The 21,376-nt window shown below is 40.3% G+C and overlaps 1 protein-coding gene across 1 annotated transcript in view; it reads right to left on the reverse strand.

Annotated features, from left to right (window-relative positions):
- Positions 1-20,462, reverse strand: part of PPP2R5A (protein phosphatase 2 regulatory subunit B'alpha) — a 42,152-nt gene extending 21,690 nt beyond the window's left edge. The window contains exons 1-2 of the mRNA XM_053938473.1: positions 19,642-20,462; positions 2,981-3,177 (exon numbers count right to left, since the gene is read on the reverse strand). Coding sequence (XP_053794448.1) covers positions 2,981-3,177; positions 19,642-19,792 — 348 coding nt within the window. The 5' untranslated portion in view covers positions 19,793-20,462. The remainder of the gene's footprint in view (positions 1-2,980; positions 3,178-19,641) is intronic.
- Between the last annotated feature and the right edge of the window lie 914 nt (positions 20,463-21,376).

Here is a 21,376-nt window from a genome sequence, read left to right on the forward strand (position 1 = left end):
CCAGTCAGTGTACTGAGATACAGCAATTATATTTTATTAAAACAGAAAAAAAAGTCTCTTATTGTCTGTACATTTGATCTAAACATTTGAAAGATACTAGATTCAATTCCAATTTCTGAGTGTTTTTTTTTCAGTGCAGATTGAGGATAGCTGATTTCTTTTAAATTCTGAATTCACAACTCACAGAGCCTGTTAGGAGAATCTCATTATATTAGATTTTTATATGCTGCTGGGGAACAAGGCAAGGTTGATGGGCACAAGATGAAGAGTTATGTGTACTGAAGAGACACTTATATCATGTTCCCAAAACTGATACAAGGTAGAACTTCCTAATTTCCCAGGAAGTTTTAAAAATTAAAACATTCACAATGCCAAATCCTAATTTCCTTTTAGCCTCAGAATGCTTTTAACTGAGAATTTCCAGAAAAGACACTTGTTTTGGATGACCCACAACAGAGGTGCACTGACTGCTGTGCTACACCTTCAAAACTATTTGTAAGCAAAACTCCCCTCAGCTGAAGGAAAATGTGCTTGCCCAGGGCACCAAGAAGATAATCTACAGCAGGTCCTGCACATCTGTTTAAACAAAGACTTTTTTTTAATAATGTTGTTCCATTGTCAGTGGCTTGAAATGACACTGGTATCATTTCAAGCTCCCTGCCTCAGGATCCAAGCAGAGCTGAGACAACCACAGGAGCCTGTGTGATACCTGGCTCAGCAGCTATCCTGGCAACAGGGACCAGGGAAGGAAAGAATGCCAGACACCTCCTCACCTGCACAGACCTTGCCCATGCACTGCCAGAAAGAACATTTTATTTCCCTTCCTGCTATCTTTAAGGCATTGTTGACTTAGCCTCCCTGCAGCTCAGGCAACTCCAAGGAAACCTGTTTGAAACCTGAGGCTGTTTCCTTTGTGAACTGGAGAGAAGTTGTCCCAGGCCTAGGGAAAGATAAGGGGTTTTGGAAAGAAATTGTTTCTGCTTCTGCCACTGCTGCCACTCTGGCTTTTTCCAGGGAATTTTTTAGTCTACCTGTCCTTTACTACCAGCCAGATTATAGCTGGATTTCATTAAGGCCATTTCTACTTTTTCATCCCAAAAACACACTTCAAACTTTGCAATAAAATTCAAGTTTTTTTCTTTTAACACAGGAACACTGAATAGCCTAAAAACTTAAAACCCAAACAAAACAGAAGTGAAACACTAACTCTTCAATCTCATACAAGTTTTGCTACCAAGAAAGGCCTCGAGCCTGACACAGGTGTTACGTGGAGGGAGAGACAGACCCATGCAGATTTTTTTCTGAAAGCTGGTACTTAGTCCTAATTCACAGCAAAGGCCTTTTCTGCTGCCAGTTGCCAGGGAGATTAGAAATACTATTCAAGCTTGGAGGGGTCTTTTGTCTCAAGCTCTCAAAAAGCTCTCACTGAGCATTTAAAGCTCACACTGAGCTTCTTCACTTTGTCATTTCAGGGGAGAAAAGGAGATGGAAATTTGTTATGGAAGGAAAAAACAAGCATCCACAGAATCCAATCATTTGCACAACAAAAAAACCTCAAAAGAACAGCTCAACACCACCTTATCTCCAAGAAAAGAAAACAACTCCAATATAAAAGAAAACCTCCCTTCAACAAGTACTATGGGCTAGTTAGTATATTCTTTCTTCTAACAAGGGGCGACAGAGGGCACACAGAATAAGAAAGTACTGCAAGGATTCAGGCTTGCTGCCACCAGCAGCAAGAAGAAAAAAAAGAAGCCTAAGAAGAGGTGAACATATTTTGTCCTTTATTTTCTTATGTAAAAAACATTTAGGACAGAAAACCATGTCCTTTAAAAAATGAAACTACACAAAATCCCCCAGTGTCCTATATTTTTTTGTAAAACTTAGTAAGCATCTGTTGAAACAGCCAAAACAATTAAAAGGGTTTCAATAATCCTAGCCCTTCAGTATAATGGCAAAACTTCCACACTTATTTACATTAAAGATCTGATCTTCTCTATCGGCTGCCCAGAAAAAAGCCCCAACCAAACAACAAACCACCAAACAACAAACAAAATGAACCTTAAAAAAACACCTAACTTGTACTGTATAGAGAACTACACAAGTTTCAGGCTGTATATTTGAACTGCTCTGCTTATGTTCCTGAGAGCTCTTTTAAAGTCAGCATTTTATCTATGTAAACTTCACCAAAGTTTAGAGAACCATTAATGTAAATGCATGGACACTAAAGCCATTGCTTTTACATTTCACACTTCTAGGAAAAAAAAAATTCAGATTATTCTCAAATTTCAGATTATTCTCAAGTGTCTTTCAATTGCATTCCCTGTACATGGGGTATAGACAGATCAAAAACATTACTTAAGTAGCATTTGAAAATGTACATAAGCACCTGGGAAAGTCAGCAGATAACCACAAATATGTTGTTCATTATTCAACAAGGCATTAGCAGCAATTGCGTGGGCCAAGTCATCCTACGGTTTATAACTTCAGCAAACCACTTAGGCTACTCTAGTACAGCTCTCCAAGGCCAAAATAATAACAAACAGCCATAAAAAGTATTTACAAAGTAGAGTTGCTTTCTTATACTGATAAACCTTTTTGCTGTCACCAGCACCTGCAGTAATCACTACCAGAAAACTTCAGCCTAACTCTCCATTGCCTCTAGAAAATAAAGATAAGCAGCATTGAAATATTGCCATTTTCTGAAAGAACAACTTTAAAGCTTACCCAGACTGCAAGTAGCTGCAGTGTACCATTTCTTTCACTTTAATTAACCTGAATGCATCATGTTTCAGCTAATAATTAAAACTTGAAAGTTGTTTGTTTTTACAAGCCTTTCTGAGCCAAGTTATCATTAACAAATTATATTATATTGTACAAGCAGAATAACCAACCACAATTCTGAGTTAAATGCCACTAGTCATAAACTGATTAAGATATTTTATTAAAATACAAACTATAACAAGAGCATTCTACTTACCATTTTCACTATGTCAGCATAAGCTGATTCAACAATCACTCCACGATTTGTTGAAACATATTCAACCAGTTCATTCAGTGTTGCTCTCTTGATTTCTTTGCTTTTCAGGTCTGAAACAGAGTCCATGAAGTCAAAGAGCACACAACACTGTTGCAACTTCTGACAAAAAAGATCTTGCTGTTCATTGAAGGTGGCATCTATAAAAGAAAAAAAAAACAAACCCAAACACTTAAAGTCTGTAGAAGCAAAACCAGGATTTCTAAATCTGTTTTGTTGACAAGAATTTTCATAGCTATGACTTGTTTTTTTAATGGGGAAAAGCTGTGTTTTATAGTCAGCAAACTAATAATAAATTATTAAGCAATCTTGTCAAAACTGAAAATATCTGTATGTCAGAATGGAAAACCCACCATCCCCAGCTTTTGGTACATGAAAGAAATAAATTTACTGCCATGTCTTTGTCTGTTATTTACCAGCAATGAGCTACTGAATTAACTTTATTTTAAATACATAAACATTAACAAGTCTCAGCTCTCCATCACCAAAAGTCATATCCAGAAGCAGTGCATCAAACTAACCTTTCATTCATCCGATTTGTCTCATTCTGTTCCCTAATCCTTCATTATGTAACCTGCTTAAAAGCTGTAAAATCTGCTTTGAAGGAACCTTGTCTTTTTACCCCAATGCAAAATGCTTCACATACTTTCGACATCATGTGATCAACATTTCTATGAAGAAAGAACTCCAATATTTCGAAAGGATTAATCCTGAATTTTAATGCCTTGGTCTAAATAATTTATGACAATCTTAGTAATATAAGGGTTTTCCAGATTTTCTGGCCTATTAAGACAACGTGTTTGGCTGTGACTTAGCATTTTCATTTTGGCATTCAGTACCTCTGTAATCTGATAAGCAGAATTCCTCCACTAGCATTTCACATCTACTCTAAAAGAGATGGATTATCAAAGAATCTTCAAAAATTTAATACATCCTTAATATGTTCTAACTGTTTGAAAGCTGCATGATCATAACAACCATAAAAAAAGTCATGGTTTTAACTGAAAATTTAGTTTAATGTGTCTTTTTTTCTTGTTTTCAACTGTTTATAGGGGTTCAAAGCCACTGGACCAATACAGCATCACCTCATCTATCAGCCAGTTGGCATTTCACTCTTTCGGGTGAAAAAACAGTACTCCCAATTTTATCTCCAAATAGAGAATCCTCTCCCCTGAAGAATTTTCAAGACTGCTTACAGCTTGACTACATCCCTTAGCACCATTCATTCACTGCAGTATTGCTATGAGCACTGCTGTTTCATCACAAAAAAAAATTATCAAGACAAGAACAAGTCACGAAAAATCTCATGCTTCTCTTTAATGTTTTAGAATTATTCTAATTCAACAATCATCATTAAGTTTATACCTTTAACAGTTCACTGATAATGCCTGTTTCTCAAGTTTCCTACCAAACTACCTTTCATTTAGTGGCTGGAACAACAACAGTCAACAGCAGGTTTAATGTTCAGTAGTCATCTGATAGAATTGCTTCATTTCCATAAGCAAAAAGTAATTGCTGAAATGGACTGACACGCCTCCAGTGTAACCCATACTGCTCACTGTGCCCTGGAAACTCAGGCACCTGAACACTGGATTGTGTTCCCTTTCCCAGTTATGATCCTATTAGCTGAGCATAACTACTTCAGGGAGCTTTTGAACGAGCCAGCAATTACTACTCCCTCATGAAGAACGATTCACACTTCTGAATGTCAGTTCTGCCATTTGAAGCGTTTTTCTTTTGAAGAAAAAACCTTGCAAGATGCTTATTTCACTCAGATAACTACAAAGACACGAATTGTTACACTCTGCAAAATAATGAACATCAGCTGTAAAAACATTTGTAAGTTACGTAACATTTCAGCTCAGATCTTCTAATATTCTACAGCGGATTGCATGAGTAACTATTGTATCATAGCAACAAAGCAGTAACAGTGACATGCTGAGGATAAAATCCAAAAAAGCCTAATTTAAGGAACTGACACAGGGAGGGCAGCTTTTTTTGTTGCTAGCCGCAAGCTGACAGCCAGACTAACACAGGAACCAAGCCTACTCTTATTTTTCCTCACTACAAACTCAACTACAGTCTGACTTAGAAAGGCCCACAAGTGAGGCCCAGCTAATACAATACAGTAAGCTGATGATTAAAAAAAAAAAAAAAAAAAAAAGTATTACTAAGCAAAATTTACTTAGAAGTTTCAAAAACCAGCAGACAGCACCTGAATATTTCTAATACTTCAAACAGACTAAAGACCTCAAGACCTCAGGTTAAAAGCCAGTAACTGGAATTCATACAAAATAGTTAAATCACTTATGACCTTCCCTAGGATACCAAGTAAATTCCTGCATTAGCCACTTCTGGTTAGACACCAGAGTAAAAGACAATCTCTCCCCTGCCATGCACAAGCAGTCCATTTCATTAGCAATCTGATCTCTCTCAATTGGATATGTTTCCTCCAGTGAAAAACCTGCCCATTAATCTGTTTTGTTACCATTAAAACATTTAAAGTAAAACCAAAGTATCTTCTTCTAATCATACATCCTTTTTTTTTGGACTTGCAAGGGGAAACACAATTATTTTATCAATTTATCATCTCTAGTCATCTGCAAGAGATGAAAATTATGTGCAACTATGGCAAAAATAAGGTAACAAGAAAGACAGTTCTGTTCTATCAGCACAATCTGCCTTCAAGCGCTCAATCCCTGCTTGACACATTGCACATTTGTCCCAGGAATGTTATGAAAGGTACCATGGGAACCACCAAGTGATTGAGGAAAATTTGTTTGTCAGATAGGGCTCTTAACTTTTCAAAGCCTTGCCTTTATCCCAGCACGGCGAAAGCTAGACAACTTTATACCACAACAAAACCATATCACAATAGTTTATTCTAGTTCTAGGAATAAAATAAACTGTGCCACCATAACTGCATAAAATACTGGAGCTTTTAGCTTCAGAAGTTGAACAACCCACATTTAAACCAGCTGATTTTAAACCAGGTGATTTTTAAACTAGCTTCAATCTAATATTCCATGAAGATTTATATCGTACATGTGGAGTTCAAGATAATTGTTATTCTTCAAATACCCTAAATACCATAAAGACCACAGAAGATAAATTAGGTTCAAAGTAGACTGTGGATGCCTCAATGAAACAACCCTGAATCAAGCATAATGGGAAATCCTGAAGACAAAAACTTAACATCCAGCACCAAAAGAATTATTGCAAATTATGATCCACTTTAATCATGACTTGCCTCTGGTCATTTCCATGATAGATAGTAGACAGCTTGTACCTGATTAAAATACTTAATTTGATTGCTGCACTTCATAATACTTAAATTCACCACAGACTATTTCTACTGTTTACAAACCTCCCCTCATTACAGACAGTAGGCACAATAATAAAGGACAAAAAGTAGCAAGCAATTTGACTTGGAAGTTCTTCCTGAGCAGAAATTTTAAAATGTTGAAACTGCATGATTGTACAGATTTGTTTCCAAATCAAATGCTTTCAGATTTATAAGGTCATCAATGCAAATCTAAGCATGGAATATTGAGTTAAGAGACTAATCTTTCTAGGGAAGCCCAAGCAAAAAAAGGGAAGAAAAAGAATTTACAAGAGCTACTTCACTGATACATAACTGGAGAAAAAAACACACTATAATGATGTGTTCCTACAATATATTTATCTCTTTCATTTACAGGCCTTCCTCCTGGAAGGAAAAGAAAGACAATTCTCCTTTCTCAACACAATTGTTTACCCAAGACCTGCAGTACAAAGCCAGAGAACCTAACACAATCCTTGATTCATCAGCAGAAACCAGACTCTAAATCCACAAAAACTCTCACAACAACACAAATAGCAAGATCAAAATTCATAGTTCCACTGCTAATACAAAATAAAAGCCCGCATATATTCACAAACATTTTCCATTTATTTTTTTTTTTTAAGTCTCACTAATTAAGTATTTCTACTTTTTCCTGAAAGAGCTACCCCAGGAAGACGCAGAAACCAGAGAAACAACCAAGGAGCTTCTGTCTGACAGCCTCTTAAAGAAGTTCATACCCAGCCCTTTCAAGCACTTAGAGGACAATGATATTACAGAAAAAAGTAACACCTCTCTCCTTAGACCTTGGTGACAATTCTGCACTTCTACATAATTCCCTGACAAACTGAATACATGAAAAGGATCATGTCATAATTATGCTGCATTCCACAGCGCAAAGTTTCTGATTTAATCTCTGCTGCCTGGTTACACCTACTGCACTGTATTCAGCTGTACTCAGTGGTGGAGGGATCTGCAGGGGCAGGACGATAAATGAATCAACGTTTTTGTACAGCCTGCTCCTTTCAGAGACACCATTAGTCTGAAAAGGAGGTGGTGTGGTAAACTCTGCCCCACAAGCATGGGGAGTCCCATTTGACCTAAGTTTAATATTTGGTTTTGTCCCAGAGAGCTCTTGTGTATCTGATTGTTGTGATCTCTCCTAGCATCTGAGTGTCAGTGGTGATCTTATAGGCATGGCAAAACATTGTTAGGAGATTTGGTTTTGCATCAACTGCAGTTTTGGTGCAGTTGATTTTACAACGGGGCACAGAGTGTTTCCAGGTTCTCAGAAGTCTTTGCTGACAGGAAGCAAAGGCGTTGGCTGACAAGAGATTGAGAGAGGTCTCTCTCCCTGCTATCCCCTTTCCCATTTACTCCTCCTTTTCCCTTCTCTGTTCCAGTCACATCCATCCATCAGCACTGGCTCTGGAACTTGTCAGGTTCTTCCTAAGCTGCTTTAACTCAATAACATGGTCATATTAGTGAGGTTAAATGGCTTCTGGAGGGGCCTGATGTGCATCAGCTCTGGCACAGAATTAGAGACAGGAGCAGAAGCTCTCTGCAATGAGTTGCTAAGTTAGTTTACCATCTCCTCTGGAACCATATCACCCAAGTATTGAGGCATGAGATAATGTGTAGGTAAGATTTTTCAGTTAAGTTAGAGACTTCTGAGACTAATACATTTTGGATTTTGTTTTTATTGTGGGGTTTGGTTATTTTGGGGATTTTGTTTTGTTTTAAATCACTTTAAGCTCCTTTTTAAAGAAAAAATACAGCCCCCATATACTTGGTTGCCCAAGCCAAGTATACTTGGCTGGTAGTGTGTAACATTCCCCAGTAACTCCATGCACCCATAGGAGAAGTTCCACAACTCCAGTTTTTGGCAGCTCAACAGCCCCACTGAAACGGATGGGGCTACTCAGATGAGTTCTGTGCAGCACCGTAGGCATCCAAGGTACTTTTCATGAATATTTTCAGGTTTTCCATATTAAAAAATCTTTGTCACCCTAAAGAATAAGCACTATTTTTTAGTAGACCAGGGTTGTAGGTTTTCCCTCTGCCGCCTCCAATCAAGACTTCAAAGAATGTATTTTCAAATTACCCGTTACCCCAAAATCTGCAGCTGTTGCTAGGACTCCAGAAGGGGCTGAGTAAATTTTCCTCCATGTTGTCAGTAAACAGAACTTTGACTTTCCAGGACAGATAAGGGAGTCAGAACCACCTTATGTATCCTAAAAGTTAACCAGCTCATTATTCAATAGTAAGCTTGTTCACTAGAGAAAGAAATTTGGAAGCCAATGAAATAAAAATGCATTTTCAAACATTATTGAAAGGAAATCTATACTACCTGTAGGAGATAAAAACCAAAACAGAACAACCACAAAAAGGACTTGGCACAGAACTGCCAAGTCGGTCAATCCTGTCTAGGACCCAGGTGCTCACACTAACATTTAACCTCTTCATTTCAGAAATCAGGACTGCAAAGGGGCAATCGAGATAACAAGCTGAGCTTCTCCTGTACTTCCATTTTTAAGTAAACTATCCTGTAGATGGTCATCAAGGAAGATCTGCACACAGTGGCACCCTCCGCGTGGTAAATCTCCAGTCTCTTTTGAAATAGTAAGAAAATCAGAAATGTTGCTCATTGGAATATTCAGAATTTAAGATTAATTCTGTGATACATGCCAGGGAAGGGAAAAAAAAAAAGGAAATCACATATTAGAAGTAAAACTAGATGAGAATAGCAATCAATTCACATACAGCACTGTGATTTAGAGAGTTAGCTACAAGTGTAGGCTACAGATAATTTTTAAATCATTTAGTAAAAAGTACTCCTGGAAAGCTGTCTCCCACCCAGTAAGATATTGTTTGTTCAGAGTCTCATCTGCTGCCCCACGTGGCCAGCAGTTGACCTCAACAATCAGTCCAGAAAATCTGAAAAGCCCATGCTGATCTAACAACATCTGTCACAAACTCTGTGACACGGCTTCTTGCAATGATAATGAATTCCAAGTGTCTTATCTAGATTGTTTCTACCATCTTCCAGGCTTTCTTATAACCTCATACAGTTAAGAGTCTCCAGCTACTACCATGTTAAATCCCTTGATTTTAATTAAGATTTGAGTCAACCAAGACACTTCCGAGAGTAAGAAAGTACTGAAATGCTTTTGTATTAATAGCCCTATTTCTTACTGTTTAGTTACAGAAGACAACAAGCACTTAAGATGCAAAAAGTAATACAAATTATCCTCTAGATCCCTAAAGTTAGACTCTAGTAACTGGGCCTGCCACAATTCACCTTATTTCTACCACACTTTCTAAAAAAAAGAATTAAAGCACCATTGGTTCTTTAAACAAATAAAAACTCACTAAGCATACCAATCACTGGAACAGGAACAAAAAACACCCTAAAGTTACCCTTAACAAAATGTACAAGTTTAACAATACAAAGGTTACCTCAAGAGCACACCAGCAGTTCAGAATCTAGCTGAAATTTAGTTCCATGCAACAACAAGGAAAAGCAGGTGAAAAAAATTGTCCAATGGACTGACACAGTTGAATCAGTGCTGCTTTTGAAAGCACTGAGTTTTGAGGAATTTGCACATGGCTAACCATATGAAGTTTTGTTCAGAGTGAAACTGTATTTATTAGAAAAGTTAAGGAAGTTTCACTTCTTACACAGCTGAAGTGTTATATTTTCAAAAAACAATTACTCCCCCACTGCTCTTGTACCTGAAAAAAGCTTGCTCCCAGCTACAAGCCAACTACAATGCTCTCCAATGCATCCATTTATGGTTTTGGCACACTCTGCTACTCTATTTGTTGCCATATTTAAAATCCATAAAGCAGTTTTAGTGACTGATCATATGGCAGGATAAGCTTTTTTTTGAATATACCCAGAGCCTCTAAAAAAATTAATTTAAAACAGGAAGAGACCTCTAAAATTAAGGGTGATAAATCCTATTATGGAATTTCTATGCATAGGCAGGTCACTCAGTCAAGAGAAGAACGTAATTGATTCTTTGAATGGGAAATTGTTTTTCAAAATATGTGACTATGGGATAGATACCACTTTAACTTAAAATTACAGAAATTGATACACAGGCTCAAGAATTGAAACTGCTTTCCCAAACAGAAAAGACAGCTTCTAAATAGCTTTTTAAATACTGAAATGCAACAAAGGTTTTTGTTATGGTAAAATAGAGATGCTTTTAAGAAGTCCTCCTAACAAGAGGGCAAATAAAGATCAAGGTAAAGCCCTGTGCATGTAAGCAGGTCATTTATTTAAAAATCTAAGTCAGGTTACACTGAATGAGCCACAAGGTGAAAGTACCCAGAAATGCTGCACAAGCCACTTGTTACTCCAGGTAACTCACTCTTGTGCCAGGAAAATTAACCACCAACAAAACCCAAGGGACTACAGAAACTGAAGGACACTACAGACCAAGCTTCTGAGAGTGTCAAATCAAAAAGATCAGAAGGGACAATTGGTATGATGCTCCATGTTCCCAAAATATGACCTTATTTACACTTTTCCACAAATGGAATTTTGAATATGCAATAAAGCCCTTGAGGGTGTGACAAGGGGGACTCAAGGAAACATTTCACATCTACCCTGCTAAGAAGTAAAAGAATAATCTGAGCAGGTCTGCTCCCTCTTTTACCCCTCAACACCTGTAGCGCTCTGCACAAATTTTACCAGGGCACACAGCCAGCCATAAAGCAGGTGACAAAGTTGTGTGCCACACAGGCTCAGTAAAAATTTCAGCTTAATACCCATAATCTAGGACTGCATTAATAACATTTTCAATTCACAGGGACCTAAACACTTTGATTTGTACCTTGTAAGTCTGAAGGGACACCAACTGTATTTACAATTTAAGATCCCTTTAAGTCAACTGCAAAACTCCTGTCTGACTGACATTATGGTAGTTTATAGCAATATTAGTGCTAAGTGAAATATAAAAATACCCTTTATTGAAACCAAGGGTAGCTATTAAACACAATTTAACAGAAGTAGAGAAATTTATCTTGTAGTTAATTTAGCACTTAGCTTTTAAACATTAAGGAGATGCATAGAGGAGTAATTTAATAGGAAATGTGTGCCAGAGGAAACAGCCAATCTAACTTTTCAAAACACAAGGAAAACCCACCTCTTCCTTTGGATTCCTGTGTAAATCTGCGTGGAAGTTACAAATACTGGATTAACTCCTTGGATAAATACATAGTTCACAAATTGGCTAAACAGGTGTTTCTTACTTTTCAAAGTCCTCACAGATCAGTAAGGAGACACTTTATGCTTACGGTGCAGTGGAAAGAACTATGATTAAGTTAGACAGGGAATACAGGCGAAATCCTGGTCATGCTGCATTCAGTGACCCAACTCCCACCAACTTGAACCAGAACAGATCAACAGCAAACATTCTTGGGATCTCTTTACTTAATTGAGGTGAGGTAGACATTTAGCCTCATAAATAAAAGTCTGAGATATTTTTTCATCAATTTTAAGCATACTCCAACAGTTACACTCTTTCTACGAAGAACTTTAAATATGAAGTGTTCAGTAATGAGGGAACCTGCACTTTAAGTCCTCTCCCATTTGGTGAAATCGCTTGGCTATTTTAAAACTCAATTTACATCATTTTGATGTATTTGGTTTATTTTGATCCTGCTTCCTACTCTTAAGGGAAAATGAACAAATATGTATTACCAAACCTTGCCCTTCCTGACTTTACTGTGGAACCAAGTCCATGTCTCTCAAGAGGGTGGTAATACTCATATCTCCTCTTCTCAAAACAAGAAGAACTGCTTTCCTACAGAATCCAACTATACTGAAATGCATAAGTTTGTTTCCCATACATAATTCAAGACCTAAGCTCAGTTTTCACTATTTGTTGTTTTTACATAGACAGGGAACCAAAATTTTGCTGCTTAACAAGACTTCAATCTTATGTGTATGTCATATTTCAAGCATAGAATTTATAATGGAAAATACAGCACACTTTTCAAAAGTTTTACACAATCACACTAAATTAGAACCTTTTTAAAAAAGCCCACTTCCCCCCCCCCCATACTCTCCCATACAATTTTACTTGGGATGAAATTAATAAAATAAAAACTGTACCTCTGTATTTTGAAGGACCAAGCATCTACAGAAATAAACCTATTAAATCACTTCTAAAAGCTCACTTTTTTATGCAGTGGTTCACTTTGCTAATCCTTTAATACAACAGAAATGAAGATGTTCCCCCTTCATATTTAGAGACATTGCTGTGACTTTTTATTCCTGATTAATTTTCAGATGAGCCTTCCTGGCCCACGCTATATTGTCCCGCTCTAAACTTGCTCAACCCACCTCCTCTTTCATTTCTGAGATCTACTGCATTGTCTGTCATCCACAGCTTGCCAACTCTCCAAGCACGTGATGGTCTCAGATACAAACTTCTAATCAGTCATTTGAAACTTGCATAAAATATGGAAAGCTTTTCTCCTATTGTAGGGAGTAACTTTATCATCTTTTAAATTCTTAGTGTTTTAAAGAATTGTTTACTAGAGATAGAACATCTTCCTTTTGCAGCCTTGTTCTTGAATAGACATGCACAAATATAATTTTTGCTGTTACTCTCACCTCCACCTCCCAACTCCTCAGCAAAATTTGTATTTCTCTTCTGAATATCAACAAAACTGACAAAACCCATCAATTTCACCAAAGCTTTGCTTGGTAAGATCAAGATAAACAATGGAAAGAGAAGAAACTTAGGATAAGAATGAAACACAAATCTTGTCCCGATAGTAAAGGCAGCGCAACAGCGCCATTTTTATTTTTTGATCTATAGTCTCCTTTTTTCACCATATCCATTGCAGCAGTACATGCTACTCTTTTAGCAGGATATAGGTCTGCTGAATTCTGATCAGACTGTTTGTTCCCATAGCCTCCATGCCCTTAAAATACTGAGGCCTAGTATCCTGCATTTACATTGCAGCAGCCTTTCCCAGCTTCACTTCCCACCCCCAAATGTAGTTACACACTCCTGATTTTTAAATTCTAAAGAAAAAAACCTCTCATTTGATGAGCCAGCTAATCTGCAAACAATTCCTGATGAACAGAACAAAAACCTTAAGCCTGTGAAGTTTCAGGAAGATCACAGGAAGTTCAAAATCCATGGCTGCAATGGAAAGTTACGAAGAAATTAGAAGACAATATGGTAAGAAATATTTCCAGAAAGTTTCACAGCCAACAAGAGTGTTGAGATTCCAAACACTGAGCTCCCTGCAGCCACTGGAGAGGAATGGACTTCTGCCCTCTCTTCCCACTTTGGCTTTTCCATCATCTCAGCAGTTCCATACCATGCCTCCACCTTCAATGCATTCCTGGGCTCTTGCTTGCAGAAAATGACAGGTTTTGCCTACACTTGGGTGCTGTCCTAGCAGTACTGCAGACAAGAAACCCAAAGAAAGCTCCCATGGCAGACAGGAGCAGCACAGCAGATCCTGAAGGAGCTCTACAAACCAGTTTGGTAAATACCAACTCATCAGTCCTGCTGCTGAGCTACAATTGGACCAACAAGAATTTGGACCACGTGAGATTCATTTGCATTAAGAACCACATGCTAAGCTCCAAAGAACAGCAAGCATTAAACCTCAACACAATTCATGGTTTGTTTTTTTTTAATATTGACACTATACAATTTACCTTTCCTCTAGTGTTCGAAGTAGTTTGAATTGGTTTTGCTGAAAATAAGAAAATTAGCCTGAGGAAGAGTTGCAAATAAAACTGTCCATACTTGGCATGGAAAACTTCAGTCCAAACAATTCAGCAATGTTGTGAGCAGCTGAGAATAAGGTCTTGTGGAGGAAAACTGAAGGCAACCTTAACTATGGTGAACTCTGCTTTCAAGTCAGAAGCATACTATGAAATAGGCATCTTGTAGACAACATTATTCACTGGCAACAAATTCAGCAAAACTTGAGACAAACTAGTTCAGTAATTTCTGATAGAATCAATGATTTAGACTTTAAAAAGAAGCTGTCACTATCTAGTTTCTAGTAGAGCATTTTGCCAAGGGAGTCTTCTAAAACAGGTGTTATTTACTACCTATTAATCCAATTGGGCTGCAACTCCAACCCTCCAAATCCACATGCTACTAAAAGCCGTAATTTTAACCTGCTAGATTAAAACAGGAGTCAGGAAAACAAGGGTATAGAAGCTAAATTTTACAGCCTTCTCAATGGAAGTGCCTTTTTTTAAAATCAGAACACAACACATATCCCCTCTGTGCTTTAAAAGAATATTCATCTGTCCAGAACTGTTGGTATGACACCTTTTCAAAAGCACTGAATTTTTTTAAGATCGACTGATGTTAAAAAAATCCTCAAATCTATAAATTGAAGTGATCATCTTTTGATCAGATAGCCTGAAGAAATAACTAATTCCATTTGTATTTCCCACAGCAACTAACATTAAATTCAGCACAAGCAAAACTACTATCTGACTAAACCAGAAAGCAATTAATATGGAAAAAGAAATCTGATACTAAGCTGGCACACAGAAGATGTGAAAGATTGAAATAGAAAAGTTCATGTGAAGATAGTCAATAGGGTCTATATTTAGGAGTTGCTTTTGATGGAAGTATATTCTAAGACCAAAAATTCAAGTCTACGGATAAAAAGGTCAATTTGTTAAGAATAAAAACCAAAATGTTCCACTCCATAAACTAGAAACAGTTCCTTAATATAGAAAAAAATTCAAACAGCTCGTTTTTCATGGAACTACTACAGCTTTTTAATCTGTTACAGGTTGTTTATTTCTCAAGACTACCTTCACTAAAAAGGAAGTTTTGACTACTTCATAGTACGTCCTGCTGAGATTATAGTAAAAGGTAAACAAATTCCTCACAGAACATCCTCATTCTTCATCTGAATTAAAGGTTCTCACTTTTAAGGAGAAATTCATCCAAGATTATCACAGTTGCAAGGGATGTTGAATACAAAAGGTGGAGGAGGGGGGACTACAGAAGAGGAAATAATTAATCATGAGGGACACAAAAAAACAAGTGCAAATCTCAGAAAACTGTCCTTTCACTTATAAATATTTATTAAGGCTGTAGTAAACCATTCTAAAACTTTGAAGCACATTTTCCCTTGGGCAGCAAAGGCAACTTAATACAACAAGAAAATTCCTCTCAGCTGTTTTTAATTCCACTTATTTATGTCACTCTGAAGTACACACTATGTGACTCAAAACCATTCAAAGTGTGAGGCTCGAACTGATCCTCAGATTTAATAACATTAAAATTTTACCTATCAGCAAGGTTACCAGGCCCCTGTGCAACATTCCCACAAAAGCTTAGCTTTGTTTAGAGCCAAAGCCAAGCTCTCTCTCAAGGGTTTAAGTAGAGAAAATAACCAGAGTTAACACCTATTTTACACCCTGCATTTGAATGCTGACACTACACACTTCTTAAAAATATCTTCTCATTCCGGTACACTCCACCTCTGTAACACTCAGCCCCACAGAGATCCCTCTAACTATTGCTAGTCCATGGCTGAAAGATCTCTGGACCACTTTCCAATTCTTCTCTTGTGAGGGTAAGAGGCATCAGGAAATCTTTCTTCTTTCCAGCTGAACTTGACATGTTTGGTACACAGAAAAAAAAAACAACTATTTGCTTTACAACCTGATGGACCATATTAACTGCACTATATAAAAGCAACAAGTTGTGTCTTCTATTCCCCACTTTCCACCTGTATTTCTACATGCTGCTTCAACCAAAAGTGACAGAGACAAGCATGCATACATCTACTGGAGAGTCAGATCAGGTTCCAAGGTCACGTTGCATCTCTTTTTCAAAAATGAAGGTAACTGCCATGTTCTATTTCAGTCTCTTAAAACACTCTCCTATTGGGACAAAATTATCACTTCTTAAGATAACAAAAATAACACTACCTTTGCCATATTTCTTTAAAATCAACACTCTCAGAATTGCCCATGAAATGACAAAATCCTGCTGCGTTCCAGCACATTACTTTGGCTAAAGATCCTTCGAAATTCTTTTATTACACAAACTTTAAGTAACAAAATGGAAAGAAGATTGGGGGGTGATTAAACAGTCTTTTTTTTTTTCTTTTAAATATAATCACTGTCTTCAGTATTTCTTATTCAGTTGTTAAATAATATAGTAAGATAGACACTGTCCTGAATAACAATGCTCTAGGAAATCTCCTAAATTAATTGAAAAACAAATTACTAAATTATTTTGAGTATCCTGCCATCAGTCAGGTTTTGCTGAGCTTTCACCTACACAGGATCGATATCATCACACAAAGACAAGCTGAATGTTAACCACAATACACAATCTTACCATCCATCCTCTCCATCTCACTCCCCCCCCCAAAAAAAAAACACCTCTGAAGGGAAGAGTTCCTGCTACTGGGGACTGTTACTCACTAGTAAGAGATGTGATGTATCACTGATAGGAGAAGAAATACACAGCCAAAGCACAGAATTTTGGTAATTTAGAGCAGCAGTACAATTAACTGCAGAAATATGTATTTTTAAGATTATCTGTCTAAAGGCTTTGAAACAATACAACTCTGAAAGTGTGTCTCACCATCTGAGCTGGCCATTCCAGTGGCAAACAAAACAGCCCCTACAGAAAAGGAAAAACCCCACAACACTCTACCCAAGAAGGTACTTTCTAAAGTGATGGGTAATTTCTATTTTTCTTCTGGAACATCTCTCCCTCCAGTAAAATAGATGCAAGTGTTTTACGCCAGTCTGACAAACCTACTAGGGAGTTTTAAAATACTGTTTATACTTATTTTAGAATATTATCTCTTAAAAGTGATGAAACAAGACAATACCTACAAACAAGATGAAATATTTTACAGCAGCGTAATACCAAACTGCTTTTCATCTAAAAATATTGCATCTTCTCCCAATACAGGTTTGAACTACCTCAGGTTTAACATTTATTTGAAGAGGTCTGAAAAAGTAAAAACTTACTCTAATTACTAAGTGTATGCTGAGCACCCGTAGGCATCATTATAATGACTGTACTTTCCTTTTCCAGCCCATCCCTGGGAATTCTGGCTCACGATTCTGTAGATGATATTACACTGGCAGCATCAAGACTATTGCTGAATTCCATATCAATTTTAAAGAATAAAGCAAAGATTTATATTCCCAAGACACATGTGATTAGAACAAATAGTTTTATAAAATGATCCATTTGTAGAGAGAGCAAACTCTTTTTAGAACCTTTTCTGGTTTCAGAGGCAAGGAAGGTTTAAAAGGAAAAAGGAGAGAGGGAGCATTATGAAAAGAAACCATCCCATGTCCACAGCTACAGGACAAATCTAACATCACAAACCTAAGGGAGAAAAACAAGCAAAAGGAGTGCTGCTTGACTTTCTGCAAACTGGCTACTTGGGACACTACAGCTCATAAAAGTGTATTTTGCCCATAATTTCTGTTCTGAAGCAGGTCTCCAAGGCAAGACTTCACATCTGAATCATAAGCATAAAGACTGAAGGGATTTTCCTTTAAGAACTTAAGGCAATAAGGCGATTCAAACTACTATAAAAACCTGCATAACTGAAGAAATTCTTTGCTGGTTTATGGCTTCAAATTTCCAAACATCTGAGCTGCTGATGCCATGCAAAATTTTTCTGTGTTACAAGTAAAAAGCTGTAAAACCACACTCATAAAACTACAAGACTTAATAATGCAGAGTTAAAAATTTAATATTAAAGTCCCAGCTCAGCAAAGAATGTAAACTTAGGACATTTTGCTGATTTAAGCTGGAATTGCTCCCTGCATAACACACGTATGTTTAACTGTTTGCTGGACCAGGACTCAAACTTTCTTTAGTCTGCCACCTATGTGCAGTATTTACCAATTGCCTTTACAAAGTCTCAAGTGTGGTTTCTCATATTCAGCTCTGAGGACAATGCATTGTCTAAACAGCATGGAAACAGCAGAAATTGAATCTTGATTTCAAACAAATTATCCAGGTTATAAATCCCTCAAATCAAAGTAGTGGACCAAGACAGGACACAACTTCATAGAGGAAGGAAAGCACAAAACAAGCAGTGAGAACAACCCCACTGTTGTTAAAACTAACACCCAAAACCACTGCAACAAACATTTTAAAACCAAACAAACAACCCTGCCCTTGTTACTCCCTTGCCTAAGCTTACTCCTAGTCAATAACATTTCTGCTAAGAGCGAGATTTATGATTCATGTACATCTGTCACTCAAAGAACAGGAAAACGTGACAGCCTTGAAATACTAGAGACATGATTGTAAATGCCATAAAAATCAAACTTAAAAAAAAAACCAAACTTAGTACCTAGGAATATTTTTAAGTTCGCTATATCTCATTCAAGTTTTGGATATTTGCTGCAAATCAGATTTTTTTTTCACCATCATATGATGCAGATTCAAAAGCCTTAAGACTTTAAAGACAGTGGAAGTAAAATTAACGTGCTATAGGTCACGTTAAGGTAATCGCTCTCCCTTATTTTTCAAGTCCCTGACAAATGCTTTCATAACAAGTTTTGTATGCTCTCCCCAGCATATCCTTTTCGTAATTTTAAAAATATACAGAAATGTATTCGGATGTTCAAAAATGTAGAAGGTTGCAATGAACTTCGCTTCATTTTTGTGACCTAATGAACTGAGCATTCTCAAATTTTAGAAACAGCACAGCGGATAAAACCTTCACTGTCTATTTTCCGTTTCATCCAGGGATTTCATTCAGTTGAGAGTGTCTCCACACAGCACTGTGCTGGAGGAAGTCTCCGAGGCAACTCCTGGAGAGCAGCAAAACGTCGTTCCAGCGCTGTCCGAGAGCGCTGCGGAAGCACGGAGCAGCCGAAGGCGAACTCTCTCCGGTAACTCAGGATGTCACGCCTCGGGCAGAGCTCCTCTTCGCAAAACCCCCCGTGGGAGGAGCCACCGCTCGGTCCCAGATTTTAGCGCTCAATTGCCTGCACTCCTCAACTCAACTTATCGTCTACATTTTCCTCAATAACACACGCGAAACAGCCAGAAAAGGGGGGTGACGAGCTAGTGGAGTCAGCGCCCGGGACAGCGGCGCTGGTTTGTGCGAGCAGAGGAGGAATTCCTGCCGCGGGTTCCTACCTGGAAAGCACCGGGGGCAGGGGAGGACACGGCTAAAGGGCAGAGGGCGCGGGGCAGGGGCCAAGCCAGGGCAGGCGGTGTGGGCAGCGGCACCTGCAGCCGGAGGAGAGGGCGGGAGAGCAGGCTCGTACCTTTGAGCTGGGGCAGCGGCGAGAGCTCCACCGGGCTGCCCTGGCTGCGGAACTGCGAGGAGCCCTGCGAGCGCTTCTGCCTCTGCGCCTTGCGCACCGATTTCCGTGTGAAGCCATCCACCTTCTCCGCGGCAGAGATGGCCGCCGACATGGCTGGGCGGCGGGGCGGCTCTCCACGAGCATATATTGTACCGGAGGGAGAAGCGGGCGGACAAAAACAAAGGGGCTTAAAAAAAAAAAAAAAAAAAAAACCAACAACGAAAAACACCACCAAAAACTAAGTCCTGGCTGCCCTCACTCACACCGCACCGACGAGGAGAGGAGTGGAGCGGGGTCTGCCCGGCGCTGGTGAGGCTCCCGAGTCGCTCCTCAGTTCCTGCTTCCCTCTCCGTTTCCTCCCCGCGCGGAGCCGGCGGGGGAGCGGAAGGGGGGAGGAGGAGGAGGAAAGGGAAAACAAACAAACAAACCCAAAGACAACTTTGCCCGGCGGGGCGGAGGCGGGCGACTGCCAAACTTTCCCTCCCGGGGTCCCGCTGTCCTCAGGGCAGGCGAGGCGCGACCCACTACGGGACGGGCTCGGCGGCGGCGCCGCTGCCCCGCTCCCGCTTCGTTCGCTCCGCGTCCCCTTCAGTCGAGCCCGCTGTCATCAGCCGAACTCGCCCCTGGGCTTCAGCGGCTCGCTTCCACACGCCCCTTGTCCGCCTTCAGCCGCCGCCGGGCGCTGCCCGCGCCTCCGCCGTCATCCCGCCTGGTCGCGCTCCGCCGGGGCTGCCGCGCGTGGCGCCGCCAGAACCCCGGAGCCGCCGGGCAGCGGCCGCGCAACTTGGCGGAGCGAGCGGAGTTGAGCGGGGGGAGGGGCGGGGCGAGGGCGGTGGCAGAAGCCGCGGTTGGCGGCGACGGGTGATTGACGGCCCAGAGGGACCAATGGAGGGAGAGGAGCGCGGAACGCCCCCCGCTCCGCTCGCGGCGGCCGGGGGAGAACGCGGGAGTTGGGCCGCGCGCCGGGGACCGGATGATTGACAACCGGATCCTCCAACCGGGAGCGGGGGAGGCGGGGCGGGCGGGGTTTCCCGGCGGGGGGAAGGGGAAGGGGAACGGGAAGGGGAAGGGGCGGGATGGCAGGCGGGGCGCGCGCCGGCCAATCCCGCGGCGGGGAGGGAAGCGGCGCAGCGGGCACGGCGGGTCCCGCGCCCTCCGGAGCGCGCCCGTGGATGTCGCTCACAGGGACACCGCCGAAAGGGTGTTTGACCGGGAGCCGAGAGCGCCGGGAGTCGCGGCAGCGCGCGGTGCGCTCCCAAGCGCATCTCCGTGCCATCTCCCCACTGCTCCCGACTTTTTTTTCGCCCACCCTCCCGGCGCCTCAGCGCTTTATGTCTCCTCTCCGTCTCCGCTAGACTCGGTTGTTTGACGGTCGGCGCGGCCGCGGTGTTTTCCCTTCCTGGCAGCGAGGCGCCGGCTCGCGTGGCGGGCTGGAGGCGGCGTTGCCCGAGCCGAGCACGTGCTGGGCTTCCAGGGCTGGATGCGCACCGAGGAACCGATCCCGCTGCTCTGCGCGCCTCCGGTGGCTCGGGCTGCAGCCTGGCCGTGAGAAAGGAGACTTGTGACAGCCGCAGCACGCAAAAGCCACGACTGTGCGTGCGCTGCGGGGCTGCATTAAAATCTGACCTGCGCTGGCCCATTTCCATATACAGTTCCGCCCTCCCCCGTTCCGAACACACGGGATGCCTTATCTTGT

The sequence above is a fragment of the Vidua chalybeata genome, chromosome 3, assembly GCF_026979565.1.
Source record: "Vidua chalybeata isolate OUT-0048 chromosome 3, bVidCha1 merged haplotype, whole genome shotgun sequence".
NCBI classification, from domain to species: Eukaryota; Metazoa; Chordata; class Aves; order Passeriformes; family Viduidae; genus Vidua; species Vidua chalybeata.